General features: G+C 37.7%; 1 protein-coding gene across 1 annotated transcript in view; it reads right to left on the minus strand.

Moving 5' to 3' along the window:
* Positions 1–22555, minus strand: part of kank1a (KN motif and ankyrin repeat domains 1a) — a 62908-nt gene that overhangs the window by 9863 nt on the left and 30490 nt on the right. The window contains 5 exon segments of the mRNA XM_051109638.1: positions 517–660; positions 3333–5605; positions 5607–5675; positions 5677–5974; positions 16916–17044. Coding sequence (XP_050965595.1) covers positions 517–660; positions 3333–5605; positions 5607–5675; positions 5677–5974; positions 16916–16952 — 2821 coding nt within the window. The 5' untranslated portion in view covers positions 16953–17044.

Genomic DNA, 22555 nt, shown 5'->3' on the forward strand with positions numbered 1-22555 from the left:
TTTTGTTGCACTGTGGAAACTTTGGTCACAAAAAAATTCCTTGTATGTGTAAACATACCTGGCAGTAATGCTCATTCTGATTCTGATTCTGATTCTGATTCTGTACATACTTTCACTATTCCTCCAAAACATTACAATATAGCTTCTGCCAAAACCTTGGTTGGAAAAAGAAGCTTAAGATCACACAATCAGAATGGTGTGCTTACCGATTCTCTTTCAGTTTAAAATAATATGTGCAATGATTATGGTATGAATCTGAATTGGTCTCTAGATTTCCTTCATATCAGATAGTCTTTCATTGCAATGATCCAAAGATGCAATCTAATAAAACATTTCTGCAAAAGAATGTCTGATACAGAGAATACCTGAGCACATCTTCTGCTTTATCTAGAGCTAAATCAGTTGACAGCATACATGGAAACAGAGCAGGAACTTGGCAGCAAGACCTTCAAATCAACACACTGACTCTCAATGTACAAATATCTCTTGCTTATTTAGTGACAGAATTGGACATACCATGCAATGCTGTGGACATTTGTTGGTCCATGCGGCTTTTCTGTGTTGCTGTACCGTGTTCATGTGCATTGTTAATACACACATTTTCTATCTGTGTGACCTCTGTCCTTGAACTACTTGAGTGGGAACTGACCGTCTTTGTTTCTGGATGGATAGGATGAGAAGAGACAGACATGAGGTACAACAATGCATTTTTTAAAACAACATACATTTGTTAATAGCCCAGGACAATCAAATTTTAAAATGAAAGTAAAATTATTATTTTTTTGGCGTTTTAATAGTGTTTTGCCGATACAAAGATAGAGGTACACATGAAAGGGTAAAGAGAAGGTGCTTTTTGAAACCTCTCCACATCACATGGATGATTTCCCAGAGTTCCTTTCATCTAATTGCATGTTATGGGTTTAGATGTGATAAGGGACAAAATATCAGGAAATTGTTTTGTTGTTTGCATCCTGAAAATCTGAAATTCATCCTTGCAGAACTTAAAAGAACTCATTTTCAACCTGAACGGCCAAGAAATTAAAAAAAAAAAAAAAAAAACTTTAACAGTATGAAAGCAAACCACTTTGCAATTGATTATTTAAGCTAAAAGGCTTCATAATTACACAGCAGCAGACAAAAATAAGACCAAATTTTGGTATAGATATGGCAGTAGCTGCTTATATTTAAACTTGTGGGATGCCACCAATAGAGGCCATGTAAATCAACCAATCAGCTATGGTTTTTCTAGGTGCAGCTGCAAACAAGGCATGATGTTGTACATAATTATTCACTCTCAAATTATAATATAGCTCCTGCCAAAACAAAACTGCTTGAAAAAGGAACAACTTCGGTCAATATACATTTAGAATAGTGTGCTTACGGATTCTTTCACAGTTTAAGATAATACAGTTTAAGTCAACAGTTTATATACAACTTGCTAAATGTTAATTATTTTACCAAAATAAGAGGAATCATACAAAATGCATGTTATTTTTTATTTAGTACTGACCTGAATAAGACATTTCACATAAAAGACGTTTACAGTCCTACAGATTCTTTGTTTTTTCATCATTTTTGTGTATTTGAACCCTTTCCAACAATGACTGTGTGATTTTGAGATCTATCTTTTCACACCGAGGACAACTGAGAGACTCATATGCAACTATTACAGAAGGTTCAAATGCTCACTGATGCTCCAGAAGGAAAAACAATGCATTAAGAGCCAGGGGTGTAAACTTTTGAATGGAATGAGGATGTGTACATTTTTCCTATTTTGCCTAAATATCATATTTTTATACTGCCCTTCAGAAGCTACAGAAGATACTTACATGTTCCCCAGAAGACAAAATAAGTTAAATTTACCCTGATCTTCAAATTTAAAAAAGTTTTCACCCCCAGCTCTTCATGCATCATGTTTACTTCTGGAACATCAGTGAGCGTTTGAACCTTCTGTAATAGTCTCTCAGTTGTCCTCAGTGTGAAAAGATGGATCTCAAAATCATACAGTCATTGTTGGAAAAGGTTCAAATACACAAAAATGCTGAAAAACCAAAGAATTTGTGGAACCTGTGGAAGATTTTTCTGAAGAACAGCGAGCAATTAAACTGTTCAGGACAAACAAGAAACACACACACACAAAAACACACAGCTGTGGATCATTCAGGTAATAACACAGTATTAAGAATCAAGTGTATGTAAACATTTGAACAGGGTCATTTTTATAAATTCAACTATTATTTTCTCTTGTGGACTATATATAAACATCTTTTTTGTGAAATATTGTATTCAGGTCAGTACCAAAAAAAATAAAATAAAATAACACGCATTTTGTATGATCCCTCTTATTTTGGTAAAATAATTAACATTTTGCAGATTCTGCAAGGTGCATATAAACTTTTGCCTTTAACTGAATGTGCAATGATTATGGTATGAATCTAAATTATAGTCTCTAGAAATTCTTCATATCAGATAATCTTCAGTGCCATGAACCAAATGTAATAACGTAATAAAAACATTTCTGCAAAAGAACATCTGATATGGAAAATACCTGAGCACATCTTCTGCTTTATCTAGAGTCAACTGAGTCCACAGCAAACATGGAAACACTAAAATCTTGGCAGCAATTTTGACTGACCATTGGCCATAATCCTCTGATGTGCAAGTCAAAAAAAAAAAAAAAAAAAAAAAAAAAAAAATCTCTCTCTCGATTCCCTGCAGAGTATAAGCAACTGTTATTTATAACTTCAGAGCATTCCATAAAAACTCATGCTAAAGGATGACAGAGAAATATGAGACTACTAACTTTTAGATTCTTTTGATTTTTAAGCCGTTCTGGAAATAAAAAAAACATGAAGACCTTGTGCACATACTTAAAGATACTTTGGATATGCTCCCTGAGTCTGGTCTTATAGAGAGAAAGTCTTTACACAAAGATTCTCTCCATTACATAACACTGAAGACCTATGAATCAGCATCAGCAAAGACAACAACTAGTCATTTAGCACAAGCTGCTGCCTTCCAAAAGAGATGAGATCATTGTTGGATTATATCCACAGCCCCCATGTATTTTTCAGGGTCAGAGAAAACTTCGCCCTGTCAGATCGTGTCAGGCATCATTACAGACGCAAATGCACCGTGTACCCTTTTGTCTCATCCCTATTCCTCACAATACTCAGAAGGAAAAGGGGGCCTAAGTGTAAACATAGCATTGGTTCATGTGAAATATCGCACATATGATAATTAAAACAAACATTTCACAACAGTTCATTTATAACGATTAGACCTAAACCAGAAAACCTTGAGCATATAGGATCAAGCAAACTACAACTAACCTTTCACCGTGTGGTCTGAGTTGTCCTTCTGCCTCAGAAGGTCCAAATTGGAGAGTTCCTCAACGCTTCCATACTTCATTACCGAATTGATGGATGACAGAGTGGTAACCAGCTCACTGTTGATGGAGCTAAACTGGGATTGTTGAGGTGGACCGAATGCATCTGCCAGCTCACTGTAGTTCTGAGCGAGCAACATCTGCTGTTCCTGCAAGAGCTTTTGCACTCTCTCTATGTAGTGATCAAGTCCGACACCAGCCCCAGCTTGTGAGTGGATGGGTCCTGCTGATGACATTGTCTCCACGGAAACATTCTCAACTTGGATTGGGGTTGGAGACTGAGAAGGGCCACATGCAATGTTCCTTGTCTTCTGACCAACTAAAAAGTTCTCATGTATGTTTGTGAGGCCAACCCCAGTCTCTTTGGTTTTGCAAGATGGCGACTTGTCAGGCATAGCTTCTTCGGATGCCGTAGTACCTACTGAAACTGAACGCGTTTTTATAGTGGCCTGCATATCTTTTACAAGACCATCACCAACGGCAATTGTACGGGTCTCCACTGGTACGGTGCTAACTTGTTTGTCTTTTGAGTATGGTTGTGTAGTGGTGGAGGAATCTGTAAGAACTACCTTGTCTGTATTGGTTAATTTGGATATTGTTTCAATTTCTGTGTTTGTATATTGTGAGGCACACATGGGTAAGACCATGACTCCAAAGTCAGTTCTGTGAACTTCTTCTGTTGCTGTGCTCTGGGTTGCCATCTCCTTGATGGGTCTGACCACTACATCCACTGAACAATCTCCACTTCCAATAGACCTGAACTCCTTGGCTTGTTCAGCCTCAGTTTTGCAAAGTCCTAAACCTTCGGCTGTTAATTCAGTGTTGATTCCCATTTCACATACACTTAATTCCACTCCCACACCCTGGCTGCACATCTCGACCTGCCTGCCAACACACTGATCTTTAACCTCAGCACGTTCTTGCACAACCCACCGCTCCATTGGCAACTCTGGACCCACTGAAACATGCCTTTCCTCTGGTCTGCAAATAATACCTACTGAAGTCATTTGTTGGACATGATTTGTGCTTGCATTGCTAAACTCAACATGGTTGCCCACACCTTGGCTCTGTGTGGACACTATGGCCTCCACTGAAGTGCTGTACATCTCTGGCTTTGCCATCATGCCCTTGTCTGCCTTTTTTCTCGATCCAGCCACTTGAAGCTGAAGCTTTAGCTTTCCCATTTCCATTTCGTGGGTGGTCTCCTTAAGTTGAACTTCCAGTCTGTAGATCTTTTCTTTGAGGGCTTCGATGGTCTGGTGCTGCATCTCAATTTCAGCTTCTACTTCACTGCTCATACCTAGCATTGCTTCAGTTACACCAACTCCGGTGCTCCTCAACTCCTGCTCTGTTCCCACAGCCACTTCTCTGTATTGCCCAGGTGACCTCCGATATACAACAACATTGTTCATGTTCTCATCAGCTCCGACACCAATGGACTTGCTCTCACGCCTCCACCGCTGGACGTTTTGGTTTGTTTTTTCCTCTGTTTGGTGTAAGCTCTGCTTCCTTTCCTCACTATTATCCTGCAGGTTCCTCTCCAATGCCTCCACTTCAGCCGTCAGTTGCCTGAACTCCTGTAGCCTTTGAGTGCTCTGCTCAGTGTTCTCCATCTCCTCAATGTGGAGTTCAGAGCCTGTCCCAAGCTGGGTCAGGGGCTCATACTGATCAGCACTGCCAACACTGTAGGAGCGCTTCCTGAATCCTCCACCTGGACTCTGCCCCGCTGTCTTGGAGTTCTTCATCTGAGACACTAGTTGCCTTTTCTCTTCTTGCAAGACTGAGATTTTGACTTGAAGGATTGGGATGGTTTTTACCTGCTCCTCCAATTCTTTCAGTCTCTTTAGAGCCACTACCATCTGTTCTCGAATGTGCTGGAGGTGCAGTGGGCTAACATTGGTCACTGGTGTGGTCATGCCTGAGCTGAGGGGACTGTGGCGGATCGAACTGCCCATAGAAGATGTGAAGTAGGGGTTGTACTCGCCATTACCTAGATGTCCATTATGTTGAAAAGAATGTGAGCTTGGTGAAATCTGGCTTGGCCCATAGGAGCCACTGTATGAAGACAGGGAACTGGATGAGCCCATTCCTCCAAAACTGGCTAGTCGCCGACGAGGCGGCTCATTGACCGGTGGCTGCATTAAGAGCCGCTCCTGTTCCAGTCGCCTTCGGGTCTCCATCAGTGTTTTCTCCACCTGGGGGTTATGGCGAAGGAGGCGGGGAGGGTGGAGGCAGGAGCTGCTTGGTCTCAGGGACGTTCACAAAGACTTGGGGAGCTTCATGGACTTGGGCAGTATGGCCAGGGGGGGGCTACCTGGTTCTGAGGTGTAAAGTAGGCGGGCGACTGTTTGCTTTCATCGCTGTTAGAAGAGGACAAGGAGTCTGTTGAAGTCCACTCAGTCTGGCCACTGCAACTGCCCCGAGGAAGAGGCACAGACCTGACCACTTTCGGCTTCCTTTGGATGTTTAGCTTCTTGATGGTGTTGCCCCTCTCGATGTCATCCACATACTTTAGGAAGTCCAGGTCTAGCTGATAACCATACGGGGTTTCCAAACAGTAAGGGTCCTTCTCATCATCATCTTTTTCTGGAAAAGAAAAAGTAAAATTAGTTGAGTAAGTTATCTAATCACTGTACAATTTATTCAAGTATTTCTTTAAAACAAGGGTTCTCAGACTCAGTCCTAAAGGGTGACCTGCAGAGTTTAGCTCCAGTATCTATTTTTTTCTTGTCATAACAGTGTGAATTTTAATGGTCTGGCTTCCAGTCTCATCCGCACCCAGCTTTATTTAGGTGTGCAAAACAGCTTGTTTTGCTGCTTGATACTGCAAACTGGTGTGGCTTACCAATTTATTTTAATGTATTATCCTAATTATGAGCAAACCGGTTTGTAGTGCAAATAGTTTTACCGTTTACTGCACATTGCTATTCTTCTCATTATTTCCCTATAAAGGCTAATGAACCGGAAGTCTCACTCATAGGCTTACTTCCATGTTAAAGAAAAAGGTGGATATTTGAAACTTCCAGGCAGGTATGTTAAGGCAAGTTGGAGCTAAACTCTGCAGGACACTGGCCCTCCAGGGCTAAGTTTGGTGACCCCCACTTTAAAATATGCAAAATAAATGTCAAAGAAAAGAAAAAGTTTAATATGTCCTTAAAATTAGTTACACTTTTAAAAGCGTTGTAACACTATACAATTTTGTGATGCCAAGGTTCCCCAAATATGATTTCCTTTATGTCAGTGGTTCTCAACTCAAGTCCTCAGGGCCCACTGCTCTGCACATTTTGTATGTTTCTGAATCTGACACAATCAGTTCAGTTCGTTGATCTTTCCCCTAACAAGCTGATGATTTGAATCAGGTGTGTTAAATGAGGGAGACGTACAAAACGTGCAGAGCAGTGGGCCTCGAGGACTGGAGTTGAGAACCACTGCGTTATGTAATATTATACACCAATATGCGGTACTGAGCCAAAAGCAATCTAACAATAACTTAATTAATCAAGGCAATCCCCAAAAGGACTAAAACAGCCAATCCCTAGTACAATAAGACATACATTATGCAAGTCTCTTATCAAAAGGTGTCACTCCTATGGTTGCAAGCCCAAAGGTGTGACAATGGTGTGATCACAACTCTCATACCCAGTAATTATTACAGTGTAACACCACTTTACACTTATATAATACACTGCTAAATTTTTTCCCAAAAGACTCAAGCCATTAACTAACAAAAACAGAATTTTCCGTCTAACGATTTCCCACACTAGACTGTATAGATGTATTCTACACAATTTCATGGCAAAACAAACTCCATGTGTTTGCTGAGCATTTGCAAGGGGAGGGTAACTGGGGGTGGGGTTAAGGGAAAACAAGGAGTGCAAATATTTCTTTCTACCCAAAGATCTATTCGGTCTAATGCAACTTGCAATATCTGAAACATTTCACTCACTCACTACCTAGCAGACAAGAAACACATTGACAAAGAGGCAAAAATCCTAATGGTTTCTTTTCAGCAAGAAGCCAAGAAATATCCATCAACAGAGCTTATATCACAGTCCAAATTCCACACCAGACAGAGAATTCCTCCCGTCAGTTAGACAGATTAACTCTCTGGAAGCAAACACATTTTTAGATGATTTAGAAAGCAGACACAGCACATTAAGAACAAATATCAAATCATTAAATGTGTACGTTTTAAGAAAATATGCAAAATGCGAGAAAGTTCACTTGAGCATGTATAACACTGCCTCCCGCGTCCCTTACATAGACTTAACCGAAAGGGGTTTTGAGAAGGTTAAGGCAACCTAATCCCTCATTGTTCAAGCGTCACTTACCCCAAGTCAAACAGCAGTCCTCATGCAGCAGCGCCTGTTCCCTTACAAGCCGTAATAGAGTTTTATAACTAGAACAAGCTGGAGGCTGCCTCCCCTCACTCACTGAGCACTTTCTCAACCTTCAGTCCATAAGGGGAAAAAAATTCCACTATTGGTGTAAACTTAGCCTAGCTCAGCGCAGCCTGTGATAGGCTAAATGCCTCCACCAATCATGCAGCACTTACACAGTTTCTCCTGTCTTGCCTCTCTCAAAGTGCTCTTTAAACACTTCGTAACCCCTTCAAACAGTGGTCCCTTTTAAGCAATCTTTCCAGGCACGTCTTTGTCATAATAAGGAGACCAGACACATAATACAAGGTTCATTTAAGCTTTTGCTGCTCCTAAACTGCTCCTATGTTCAGGATTACAGACAAAAACACCACTATATTGTGACACTGTGGTTAAATTACAAGGTTAGCAGACCAAAACAGACATTTTGTAAATACTCCAACTAAACTAAAAGGCTTCATTCTTTATTTAACCACGCAACAATCATTCAACAGCCCTGAAAAAACTGCTTTTACTGTATTTGCACTGCAACAATTGCTAGCTTGTTAAACACACCAGCTTGCTTTGCTGACTATAGCAAGAGCACAACAGCAATGTCATGGAGAGCGAGACAGGCTTGTCTGGTACGAGGAACAGACACTTGGGCAGCTGAGTGCTGACCTCACTGGGGGGAGCAAGCAACACTGAAGGGGCAAGCAAGAAGCGAGGGAAACGAATGAAAGCAGTGTGAGAAGCAGCTCCAAGAATAATCCACCCACACTCTCTTTTAGCAGTCTAGAATTACACTACCCACCATCAGACACAAAAACAGCCTTGAGGATGTTCAGATCAAAATAGTTTATGCTACGGGCTATGTACTGAAGCAAACTTACTCTATGTTGGAAAGCACTTTGAACGGTGTGAGCTATGCTGGTTTCAAAGTTCAGCAACCAGCTGGCAGCAAGTACAAAATGACCAAACTGAGATAGTACTTACAAAATATATCATAAAGACATATTCACACTCCGTCTGTGTAAATCTCAAATGGTTGGTAGTCCAATTCTGTATTGAGTATAGGCAAAGGTTTCCTGGTTCTAGGTTGAGTCTTAAGACTGCAAGTTATAGTCCTTGACAAGGGGAAAAAATGAAAATTGCCGGGTGATGCAACTGGTTTCAAGAAAAAATGTGATTGGCTAAAACTAAAATGCAAGGCTATGGCAGCAACCAGTAAGAGAGCAGAAAAAGGAAGAGTTCTGACAGGTGGACAAACAATGACACACAATCATTTGGCACGTCTGTAGTCACAAAGTTATTTGTGGACAAAAAGAGACACCATGTAAATGGTGTTTGTCAAAGGTATGGAATGGTGCGGTATCTACAGGAAGCTTTATTGTTCAAACAATAATTACAAATGATTATGTCAATACAAAGAAAAAGTGTCAAGTACGCTGAGCCCACATTTGGAGTGATTTAGGAATAGTTCATTTATCTGTCATTAACTACTCACCCTAACGTCGTTCCAAACCTGTAACACCTTTGTTCATCTTCAGAACATACATTTTTTATGAAATCTGAGAGCTTTCTGACCTTCAATAGACAGCAAAGCAACTGACACATTCAAGGCCCAGAAAGGTAGTAAGGACATTGTTAAAATAGTCCATGTGACATCAGTGGTTTAACTGTAATGTTATGAAGCTATGAAAATACTTTTTGTGCACAAAGAAAACAAAAATAATGACTTTATTCAACAATTTCTTCTTTCTTCTTATGAATGTACATCGAAGACTGATGAGGAAGAAAAGAAAGTGTTGATTAAAGTCATTATTTTTGTATTCTTTGTGCAAAAAAGTATTCATGCAACTTTATCAAATTAAAGGGGTCATCGGATGCCCATTTTCCACAAGTTGATATGATTCTTTAGGGTCTTAATGAAAAGTCGAATAATATACTTTGGTTAAAAATTCTCAATGGTAGTGTAAAACAACACCCTTTTTACCTTGCCAAAATCAGCTCTGCAAAAATTATCCCATTCTGGTCGAGGCTGCTTTAAATGCAAATGAGCTCTGCTCGCCCCGCCCCTCTCTTCTCTCTGAGGAGTGACGAGCCTGTTTACTTTAGCCGCATTTAGCCGCTAAACTTGCTAACTAGCACATTATTAGGAAGGTAATCGCAAAGATTCATAAAAAAAAAACCTTTATACTCACTTCTGCTGTAAGTGAAGCTGGATCACGAATGATTAGTGCGAACATAATCCACTGCATCTTCAGCAGCTCAGAAGTCGGGAGTAAATGACAACCACTACATTCATTATTACATCCAGCAACACAACACCTCAATTGCTCAATTCTTGTCTAACTTGCATCCCTGCTCTGGCATCAAAACATGGAGGTTGGACTGTTACAGCTGATCTGAGGTAAGACGCTCATGTCAATCAACTATCATGGGAGCGGCCTCTGTGGGTGTGACGCCACAACGACAGGCATCTGAGAATGGCTTGATTTGAAATGGGGGATATTATTTTTTACAGATTATTTAAAAATCACTGCAGGGATTTTTATCATTATAGGGTAGATGTATACACACACTGCCAACACACATTAATGTTCAAACAACATGTAAAAGTGAACTTGGCATCCAATGACCCCTTTAAGACTGAACCACTGATGTCACATGGACTATTTTAATGATGATTTTAATGATGTCTTTACTAAGTTGTGTTGCTGTCTATGCAGGATCAGAAAGCTCTCAGGTTTCCTCAAAAAAATCTTAATTTGTGTTCTGAAGACGAACAAAGGTCTAACAGGTTTGGAACGATATTGCTAAATTAATGACAATTTTCTTTTTTGGGTGAACTATCCCTTTAACTGACTGTCCTATCAGTCTAGACCATTTTAAAAAGTCAAACATTGGGTCTGATTTGGTAGAGGGAAAATGGTTTGAAGAATCCCATGGGAATATGTCTGTAATAATGAACAAGGGGTGTTTCTTCCTCCTTTTTTCTTTTAAATATGTTTTCACTTGCATTTGCCAACAGACAGGCTGGTGTGAATTCTCTCAGCTAAAATCTCACAAGACATCCAAGTTTGACCAAATGTAACATTAGTGTCATGTAAACAGCTGAAAATAGACGTCCGCAGACAGCACTGCTCTTTCTCCTGCTTGATCTGTGCACTGCTTTTTCTAAAAGAGGTGGACAGAAAGGCATTAGTACAAGTATGCCTCACAATCTTTGAGTTTAAAAGGTCATGGCTTATCTACTGTGTCTAACAAAAAATGTCTGAAGACTTGTCAGCAAGTAGCTGCTAAATATTTCAGTGATCAGCATTACGTTGGTACCAGACAACATGCTGCCTTCCAAAAGTAGAAACATTTTAACTAGGCTGTTATCTAAAATCTGTAGATCAAATTTGTTTTTGGTCTCTTTTAGGTTCTGCCTTTTACACTTGCGGTCTACTCCAATACAACACTTATGAGAGTATTCATTACCAATTACAAACCCCTGAGGACAATGTTTTCAGCTCTCAGGTAACACAATGAAATCTCAGTGGATGTCTCACAGAGTTCAGAATCACCTTTGGGCATGGATCTGCTGAATGTTAGCAATGAAAAATAAACGTCTATTTGAATGTCTGGCCTTTGATGCCCAAATCAATGATGTGGGAGGAAAAGCAACTTCATAAATCAGCTTGCTTTGCCAACCACAAAACCTATATGAAAATTTAAGAGATTTAGGATGTCAGGAATGACCTTCATACACCCAAGTTATCGCTAACAGCAGGAAAATACAGATGGTTGACATTAGCATGAAACAGGGCTGTCAAACAATTAATCGTGATTAATCACATACAAAATAAAAGTTTGCCTAATATATGTGTGTGTACTATGTGTAATTATTATGTCTATATAAATACACACAAATTATTGTACATTTAAGAGAAATATGTTATGTACTATATATATATATATACACACACACACACACACACACACACACATATACACACACACACACACATATATATATATATATATATATATATATATACATAAAAATATAATAAATACATATATTTGTAAATATTTCTTAAATACATAGATGAATGTGTTTGTATTTATATATACATAATAATTACACACTGTACACACGTATTAGGCAAACTCAGATTTATTTTTTATGCAATTAATCACGATTAATCGTTCGACAGCCCTAGCATGAAATGTTTCAGAGTTATCCAATAATTTGTTTTTCAAAATTCTACAGTAAATGCTAGCCATCTGCATTTATTTGTGACCTTAGACCACAAAACCAGTCTTAAGTAGCATGGGTATATTTGTAGCAATAGCCAATAATACACTGTATGAGTCAAAATTATTGATCTTTCTTTTATGCCAAAAATCATTAGGATATTAAGTAAAGATCATGTTTCATGAAGATATCTTGCATTTTGATCAAAACTTAACTTTTGATTAGTAATATGCATTGCTAAAAACTTCATTTGGCAACTTTAAAGGCGATTTTCTCAATATTTTGATTTTTTGCACCCTCAGATTCCAGATTTTCAAATAGTTGTATCTCAGCCAAATATTGTCCTATTCTAACAAACCATACATCAATGGAAGCTTATTTATTTACTCAGCTTTCATATGATGTATAAACGTCAATTAAAAAAAAAAAAAAAATTGTGGTCCAGGGTCACATTTTTACTTTCACCTGAACAGAAGAAAACACCTAAGAAACTGTTACCTAAAAGGTTATGAATGAACACTATGAATGAAGACCATTATGAAAATAAAAAAAATATGGCTGCATCTATTAATAGTTGAATATATACAAGGAAAACATGTCTAATTACAATTCAGTATGCAAATAAAATGATTGAAAAAAGCCTTTAAGCCCCAGCTGGAGCTTGTGAACATGGATATTTTGGTCATCTTTAAAACATGCACCTGGAACATGTCGATGTCTTTCAAAAGGCATTTCAAACATGCACGCTGCAAAAACTAAAAAACGCATCAATGTCGTCCAGATTTTTACAGTACAGTTTTCTTCAAACAGTCCAACACATGCAAGTTACAACACACTGCACTGATGCTATAGAATAAGACAAGGGGCGTGACACTGCCTGGTGAATAACATGTTTCCACAAAAAAAAAACTGCTGTGCAAGACCCTTAAATGTAAACTCAAACTTCAAAAAATGATCTTTACCATACTAACTACTAACAGAGTAGCTTGAAACCTGAAAAAAATACAAATGCAACTTCTTTAACATTCTCTCTAAACTAAAGAAGCAAAACACAGTTGACATGCATTCAGCAATTCAGTACAACACGTCATCTGTTTTACTTAATGGCCATTCATTCAGTCTACCTTTAAAAGCCTAGAGCACTGAATATAATACGGTTTTGTGACTTACTGGGACAGGAGATTGACAAGTAGTACTGTAGCAGGCTAGCACTACTGGTCTGAGCATATCAGAGTCTTCTCTCAAACACACACACTCATGCACAGAGGAGAAAACAGAGGCCCTTTTTCTCACTCTGGCCTGGTATTTCCTGACCCGGCCCATGGAAACCACGTCAGCCTCCCAGTTTAATTATCCCAGAAATCCACGTCATTTTCAAGACCACACTAACAAACACGCAGAGCCATTAAACAAGCACAACAACAATGCTGGAACTGATACAGTAGCTTCTCTAAGAATAGTCCTGCCATGAAAGAACAGAGAAACAGTGAACGGATTCAGCATTAAGCATTCATATTAACTAAACCTGGAGCACATCCCAGACTAAAGCCAATTCAGCCAGTAACTGAACCAAGAATATGAGAAGTAAATTACATGCCGGGTATTTTGTTGTTGTAGACAATAAGCTTCAGATTACAATTAGTAAGGCTGAATCACAGTGCTGCTTCACTCATCGTTTCATACCAGAGTGCATAAGTTTTCAGACTTCAGATTCTCTGATAAGAATTTAAATAGCCCGTGAAATGGCTTCATGAGTGCGTTTTTTGTTTTCTGCGTTGATTTGTAAATCCAGTGTCTTTTAGTATACATCAAGCTGGTGTGATTTGCTACTGCTATAAACAGTCACGGACAGTCAAGCCAACAATTATTCAGACAACAGATATAATTCTTGATTTTTTTTAGCAGTGGTTGCAGGACACTATAATTCATTTATGTAAGTAAGGACAGCAAAATAAAGTAAACTGCGACATATTATTCCCCAAAATTCTTCTTACAATGGACTACCAGTAAAATTGATACAAATTTGGGACCAAAAATTTCACACTTCGACCTGACCATGTTTTGCTACATACCTTTCTATCAAAGTTATCTGATATTATCAAGATGAATTTTCATTTTCAAAACTGTAGCAAATAATAACTGATAATGTGAGAAATGAATGTCTGAATACATTTTGGTTTGACTGTTTACAGCAATTTGTTTTGAAAGTTTGTGCACTCTAAATCAGAATAAAAGCTTGACTTTGCCCACAGTCACTATACAAAGAAACTAAAAAGATGTTTAAATGTTAATGAGGTACTAGATCGCTTGTATAAAGACGACCATTGTAACTCAACAGTAATCGAGTGGCCGTAACACTAGTGTCCAACAATTTAGCACGTCCATTAGCCTTCAATGTTGACATTCTAATCAGCTAGAACTCTAGACTTCATAATAGCACAGCTTGGCAGCCCTGTTTAGCACCAAGTGCTCTGGCCTTAGTTTGTTGTGGAGCCGCCATATGGAAAGGGTCCAAGACAACACAAAATCTCCTTTAGCCTGTTACTCACTAGAATTTTCATTGTGTAAACATCAAAGGTGAGGGTTCAGTGACACAGACAACCAAACACCCAAAGATACACTATCTTAAAGAAAGAAGCCATCTATTGACTGTTAGCTTCATTAAGATGTTTTCCCTAATCTACAACAAAAAAGTGCCTGCTTGACATTTCAAGTATCATCAAAATGACCTTTTGTCAACACGAGCTGGCTACATGGCCAAAAAGGAGCAAAACTAAGCAAATCAACTCATTTCTACTGAATCACACAATATAAAGTGACTGCTGCTCTTTCACTTTCCTGTCAGGAGGAATGCGCAGCGGAATGTGTTGATGTTGTGGTTCAGAGCACGGCATGGCTGACAAGAAATATTTCACAGCATGCTGAGAAAGTCACGCTTCTATACAGTGTTAGACGTGCAGTGCCGTGCCAGTCTTGAAGGGATAGTTGACCCAAAAATGAAAATTCTGTCATTAATTATTCACCATCATATCGTTCCAAACCTGTAAGATCTTCATTCATCTTCAGAGCACAAATTAAGATATTTTTGATGATATCCGAGTGCTTTCTGACCCTGCATAGACAGCAAGGCAACTACCACTTTCAAGACCCAGAAAGGTAGTAAGGACATTGTTAAAATAGTCCATGCAACTATATATATACTTTTTTCGATGCACATTCACGAGAGTATTACAACGAATCCTTTGCTTCTAAACAAGCCAAAGCACATCAGAATTCTACGTCACAACACCGGCTTTGTGTGTCAAAGACCTTCTTGATCTATTTTTAAATCTATGCTCAAATCTTATTTATTACAAAACTTCATGATGAGTAAAATTTTTATTTGCACTGTTTTTGTATATCGTCTATTTTTTGACCACTTGTCCTATTTTATTTATTTATTTTTAATTTAAAGTTTTTTTTTTCTTTCAATTTTACTTATCAACCTTTTGGTTGTTTTAAAATGTGCTTTATAAATAAAGTAAAGTGAAGACTAACATGGAAGAAAAGAAATAGTTAAATAAGTCATTATTTTAGTAGTACTAAGAGTATTCTGGTAGTTTCATCAAATTAAAAAATTAAAAATTACAATTTCATAACTGATGTCACATGGACTATTTTACCAATGTTCTTACACCTTTCTAGGCCATAAACATGTCAGTTGCATTGCTGTCTATGCAGGTCAGAGAGCTCTTGGTTTTAATCTAAAATGTGCGGATGGGCTCTTTCTGGTAGCGCACTGCACTTGCAATAAAATGTATACATTTATAGTCTAATTCATAATATTTTTAAGATTGTTAAATGTACATACTGAGTGACTGATACCATCTTTGTAATGAAATATGGTTGTTGGTTCGCATTGATTTCAGAGTTTTAACGCACCTCTTTGCTTTAACATATTTTCAAGATCTGAGGTAAACTATTGCTTGTTGCTTTCAGTATGGCAATCAGGTCACGCAAAATGATATTCAAACTCACATTAGACACATTTAACTTTGAATAAAGCACATAATTATTATTTGAGATTATCACTGTTATATAGTTAGCCTGTTTTTGTTCCCAGCCGTGATGTCACGGAAATGGAAACCGTTTCTAAAATTTAGCTAAATTTTGCATGTCACCATTGCAGCTAGTTAGTACAAAAACTCAGATTAACATGGAAAAGATACCTTTTATCATGTGTCACATGTAGTTAGGACACGGTGTTATGGGTTTTGAATAATGTAAGGGTTGAGTAATTAATGAAAGAATTTTCATTTTTGGCTGAACTAACCCTTTAAACAGAAATGTGGACTTGAATCCTAAACAGTGCTCAACAATCAGGAATGTTTTTAAACACACAGTACTGTACATTCTAAACATGAAATTAATGTGAAAACAAAACAGAGAGAAACCATGACTTAAAACATACCATACTAAAAATGTGAAGTCTCAAAACTCACAAGCATCTGTTGTTTAAATATCCGTATGTTCATATGTATATCCATGTTCATATATCTGTTAAAAAGACTCACCTGGGTCTTCACTTGAGTTAAAGCTGAAGTGTGTAAACTGTTTGATGCTAAAATACTATTTCCATCTTAGTTTTTTTTCAGCATCGCAAGCAGCGCAACAAATAACAAAGCCCAACACTGGCTTAATCAGTGCTGCGAGTTTGGGGTGGGACTGTTCAGAAGATGAGGGGAGTGCTGGGAAACCTGTTTGACAGCAATTATTGCTTTTTGCGATTGGTGAATTGGTCATCTGGCGACTTTAGCGGTGGAGAAATTACACTCTTCAGTTTTAACTGAGAATAACTGTAGGCATAACCACTGATGATTCATTAGGACATAGATTTACAAAAAAAAAAAAGAAATCACAGCAATTAAAAGGGAGGGGTGTTACCTGAGGCATTGCCGTTAACGTGCATGGTTTGGGCCATTGCCACAGACACTCGCTCGAAATCCCACAGAGAGCCTGAATGCACTCATGCAAATGTCATGCATCAAATCAGCTTGCCATGCAACCTGCAATCTGAACAAAACAACAAAACACAAAATGTCAGACACAATGGCACGTGCATGATTCACAAAAACATATATATTTATATATATAAACACACACTATGAAAAATCAACATCATGGGCTCAGATCTGACAGAGGCGAGGCTTAATCTTAGTGACGCACCTTAGTGTTGCAATTTTTGTACTTGCGTGCATGGCCTTGAGGATAGTTTAACCAAAACATGAGCTTTCACTGAGGTCATTTAATATTTAACAACAAATAGAACCTTAACCTTCAAATAGTGGGCATATAGAAACAACCTTGTGACAAATCCTATCTGAAATGTTATAGCTCATTAAAAAATTAGAACCGTCACCATTTACTCATTACATCTCAGGCTGTTTCTCACACAAAGCTATTGTATTGATTCAAAACACATGAGCAGTGTCATCTTATATAATGCTTCTGATGATGACTTTTGTCAATTTGAAGCTTGAGAGCACAAGTTCTCATTTACTTTTAATGATCTGTAAAAAAAAAAAAGTTTTTTCTTCAAAAAGTAAATTTGTGCATTCCACGTAAGAAAGTCAGTCGGTCACACGGGTTTTAAACAACATGAGGGTAAGTTAATTATAACAGAATTTTACTTTTTGGTGAACTATTCATTTTATAACTCTTTTCCATTAAAGGGGTAGTTCACCTAAAAATGAAAATTCTGTCATTAATTACTCACCCTCATGTCATTCCAAACTTGTAAGACCTTCGTTCATTTTTGGAACAAAAAAAGTATTCTCGTACTAGAGCTGCACGATTCTGGATAAATTGAGAAGGAAACTCCAAATATGCTCGAAGAAGACACTCAGGAAATAGGATCACTGCAGCCGAAATTCAACGTGACTAATAAACACACGACTACGACAATATATGGTTTATCTGAGTTCTTCTTATTATAATTTTCCTTATAATACAGTATATTATAATGCAATGCCTTTATCACAGCTTAGAATACTATAAATACTATACTATGCTTATTTTCTGTAAAAAGCCACATCATTTCACAGAAGGATTTATTTCAAACACTCGACTGATCTTATGAAGTGAGTTTGGAGTAAAAACATGTTATTAAATGTGGTATTTTCACGTGAACGATCGTGAAGGATTTCTTTCGATTTCGTAATCGCGCAATTAAATTGTCTGCGATAATGAACGCAATATAGCAAAGCTTTTTAGTGAACTGTACTAAATGCTGCTCCATCTGAAAGCACCTGCTGGAGATTTACTACTGATTACACAACCCGCTTCAGTGAAAAAAAAAAAAATGCGCAACAATTGTCTTTGATTAATCGTGCAGCCCTAAGAATCACTTTTTTTGTTTGTTTTTTTTGGTCTCAAACAGAGATCATGATTCTCCCACGATTCTGACCTAAAAAAAATATGTATTTTACTAGAGGCTTTGACAAAGTATTAATTGCTGCAGTCAGTCTAAAAGTGTTTAATTAACTTGAATGAATTATTAAAAAAAGTATATATAATACATATTTAAAATATATTTAATAAACCAATTTTTAATATTAAAATTAGGAAAAATTGGTTTGAATGACCGATTCAATGAATAACTCATAAATACTTCACTTGTTTCATTACTGAATGAATCAGCATTTTTGAATGAATCTCTTGAATGAATGATTCAAATCGCTACCATTGACATCAATGTTTATATCCAAACTATAAACTTTTATCCCAGTATTTCTGTGATAATATGAATGATTTTAAGAAATAATACCGTGGTTGAAAAGACCGTTTGTAAAGCTGTTTCTTACCCAAACATGGGCCATGTTCACACAGCAGCAGAATAAGGTTGTCAGACCTGTATTTGAGTCTTTAATACGGTTAAGTTCACACACAGTACGGTTATTTATGGGTGTGACAACCGTATTCTATAACCAAACTCGCACCCATAAATTTTCAGGACTTACAACTGCATTCTCAGAGCATACGCGCTGTGTGAACGAAACAGGAGTGCACAACTGGTTGTCTGTTACATCATTCAATGCAAGAGAGCCTTCTGTCACACAAACGTGCGTCTAACATGTGCTGCGTGCTTTCATGTGTGTTTTCAGTAACTTACAGTGATGAAAAAATGAGCTGCATGTCATCTGAAAGTTCTATATCTAAACTCCACCGGAGCCGCTCCCGTCAGTTTTGTGTTTTGTGCACGGCTCAAATAGTCCACTCTTCACTCAAATATAAAAGCTGCTGTTGGATAATGAAGGTTTGATGAATGAACTCGCAGCTCAATTGGACTCTTGTCGTGTCAGAAAGTGATAAAACTTTCAGTTTTATGGACGTCACCATCTTTGATATTACTTTGGTCACTGTTGCTATGGTTATTTGTAAAGCCGTCTTTCCACTATCTCCGATGAACGATGAGCAACAGACCGGAAGTCATTCATTTCCAATGGCGACTTGTGTGGAGTTCCGATCATATGCTTATGCGGAAATTTCAGGATCAGATTTGAGCTGCTTATGCGTTAAAATATTTGAACTTTTGCGGCTAGACCGTATGCGACTGCCCGACCAGATGTGATGTATTCTACTAAAAACTATGAGCGTAAGGTTAGAATTACCAATATTTTATTCACCTTAACATTATTCTTTAAACACTGTTTCTGTAAAATGTTGCTTTACAATAATTATAGCAGAAATAATAATTTTATAATCATTATTTACATTGATTAGCCCCAAAAAACCTACTATGTTTTTATTTTGGGGATCATTTGTTTTGTGACGATACATTCATACATTGATTATATTCCTTCAAATCATTAATTTTACCAAGGTGAATATGCCGAGGTAAAACTGCAGCTCTATCTCATAGCTTCATAAAATTACGGTTGAACCACTGACATATGGACTATTTCATCAATGTCGTTTCCGGGCTTTGAACGTGTCAGTTGCATTGTGCTCTGTGCAGCATCAGAAAGCTCTGAGATTTTATCAAAAATATCTTAATTTGGGTTCCAAAGATAAACCAAGGTCTTACAGGTTTGTAACGATATGAGGGTGAGTAATTAACAATCTAATTTTCATTTCTGGGTGAACTATCTCTTTAAGTTGCCACCTGAAAAACCCAGAAAAAGGTATCATTATAGCTGAACAAGGTCACACACTCCTTCACCTTATAAGAGCTCTATGAACCTGCACTCATGCTAAACTAGCACTGGGTCTGGAAGGAACTATAGACTAACCATCTTTGAAAGCAATAAGGCCAAATAAAGCTCAGAAATGTAGAACAAACAGCACACCATCTGTAACCACCTCAAACTACATATGTGACGCATGGGTATATTTGTAGCAATAGCCAACAACACACTGTATTGGCCAAAATTATATATTTTTTAATTTCCTACCATAAATATATCAAAACCTAATTTTTGATTAGTAATATGCATTGCTAAAAACTTCATTTGGACAATTTTAAAGGTGATTTTCTCAATATTTGGATTTTTTTGCACCCTCAGATTCCAGATTTTCAAATAGTTGTATCTCAGCCGAATATTGACCTATTATAACAAACCATACATCAATGAAAAGCATATTTTATTCAGCTTTTCAGATGATGTATGAATCTCAAATGAAAGAAAATGACCCTTACGACTGGTTTTGTGGTTCATGGTCACTTATCAATTCTGGTGCCAAACTTGTTTTTTCCAAAGAAGAAGCTGTGCATCTTTACATGTTTGTCAGCATTAGTACTAAGACTTCATATTGCTAATTCCAGCATGACTCTCAAACCAACAACTATTTAGATACTAAAGACACTGGGACTGTGTAAGCAGAGCGATGGTGGAGCAGCAAACATGCATGTGTGCAGCAGATACAGTGGTGGGTCTCATAAACCCCTGGTGGAAGAACGGCAGGAAGAAGAACCAGTGGGAGGTCTGCCATGTTCACTAAAGAACACAGACTTGGGAAGCTAGTAAAAACAATGATTGGACCAGTCTTGAGTATTATGAAACACAGGACGTGTTATGGAATTTCCTCCAACTTGCACAAAAACACAAACTCACATATTACAGCGACGATAACAGCAACATTACTTTTTTTGGCAGACACACACAACACGGCCAAAGTTCACATCAAACCTGATGTTCCCACTTAGAAATGTTGTGCAATGTCTTTTTCAACAGACACCAAGGCAAAATGTAGCTGACGTTTGTGAAGTTTTGATTTTTGTTTGAATAGAAGACAGAGAGCAAACTTTTCCTTTTCACCATTAACAAGCACAGCAAAAGAGCTCATCAATAAATCACTTCAGTCTGCAAATAATGAGACATGTTCAACACTGTGCACACAGATTTGTTTTAAGAAAGAGAATCACTCCAAGTTCATTTAATGAAAATATGCACAAGTGGGTGAAAGTAAATTCTGCGCTTGTCAAAACATGCTAAAATGCTGATATTTTAAATGAAAGCGTGGCTTGCATTAGAAGATCTTTTAAACCCAGAATGCTTGACCACTTATTAGTTTGCAACACAAACTCTACAGACAATAAGCTGACAGAGGTCAGTTCACTTTCAGACAGAAATGTATATCTATCACACAAGTACATGACATTAGACTTAAAAGTGCACCTACCTTGCTCAGTCATTCTTAAACTTCTTCAACATGTAGTCACAGTGAATGATGTTACTACGGCCTTGCACTAACCTATAAGCCAAAACATCTATGCAACGTGCAGTGTATATTACAGCTAAGATTAGCTAACTTGCTCAGATTTCAGAGATCCTATATGAGGAAAGGATGTATCCGTCCGTGTCAAACAGATCAGAACATTAACAAGAGACCATCTGCATAAAGGTAGAAGATGACTAATCAAACACTCTTACAATCTTAAGTCTTCTATTTGCACAATGGCATCAACAAGGTTGCTTGTTAATAGCAAACAGGGTCAGCCCAGCACAGATTGACGTGTAACTGCAGGTAGATCATTCTGATAGCATGAAAAAAACGGAAAGGCGTGTTTTATAATTTTTACTCATTCAGTGTCACTCCCTATTCTTAACATCCTGTTGGTAAAGTCTGTACTTGAATATTAGAGCGACTCTTTTTAAAAAGAAAGTTTTTATACTATCTCCAGGTATGTCAGTGGAATCTAGCCATTATAGGTGAACCATAAAGAAAACACTGACTCATAAACACATCACTAATAAATTAAGCCATCTGTAATCAAAGAGGGCATGTAATGCCTTGCTAACAGATATATATAGCATGAAAATGAAAGCTGATGAGGAAGAAAAAGCAGTTTAACCTGCACAACATAAATATGTACTGCTCCACTATTAAAATATTCAGTTCTGGCTACTAGGCTACAAAGTATTGTTGCAATACTAGTGGTAGGTATTGCACACCTCCAGAGGTGAGGGCAGAGTCGCATGACGAGGCAGTCACCTGACACAGCACTATAGCTAGAGGCAGCATTTAAATGTAGTGCAGGTCCATGCAAAGCTCTGCATTCAAACACACACAAACAGACTCCAG

This window comes from Labeo rohita, chromosome 5 (genome assembly GCF_022985175.1).
Source record: "Labeo rohita strain BAU-BD-2019 chromosome 5, IGBB_LRoh.1.0, whole genome shotgun sequence".
Lineage (NCBI taxonomy): Eukaryota > Metazoa > Chordata > Actinopteri > Cypriniformes > Cyprinidae > Labeo > Labeo rohita.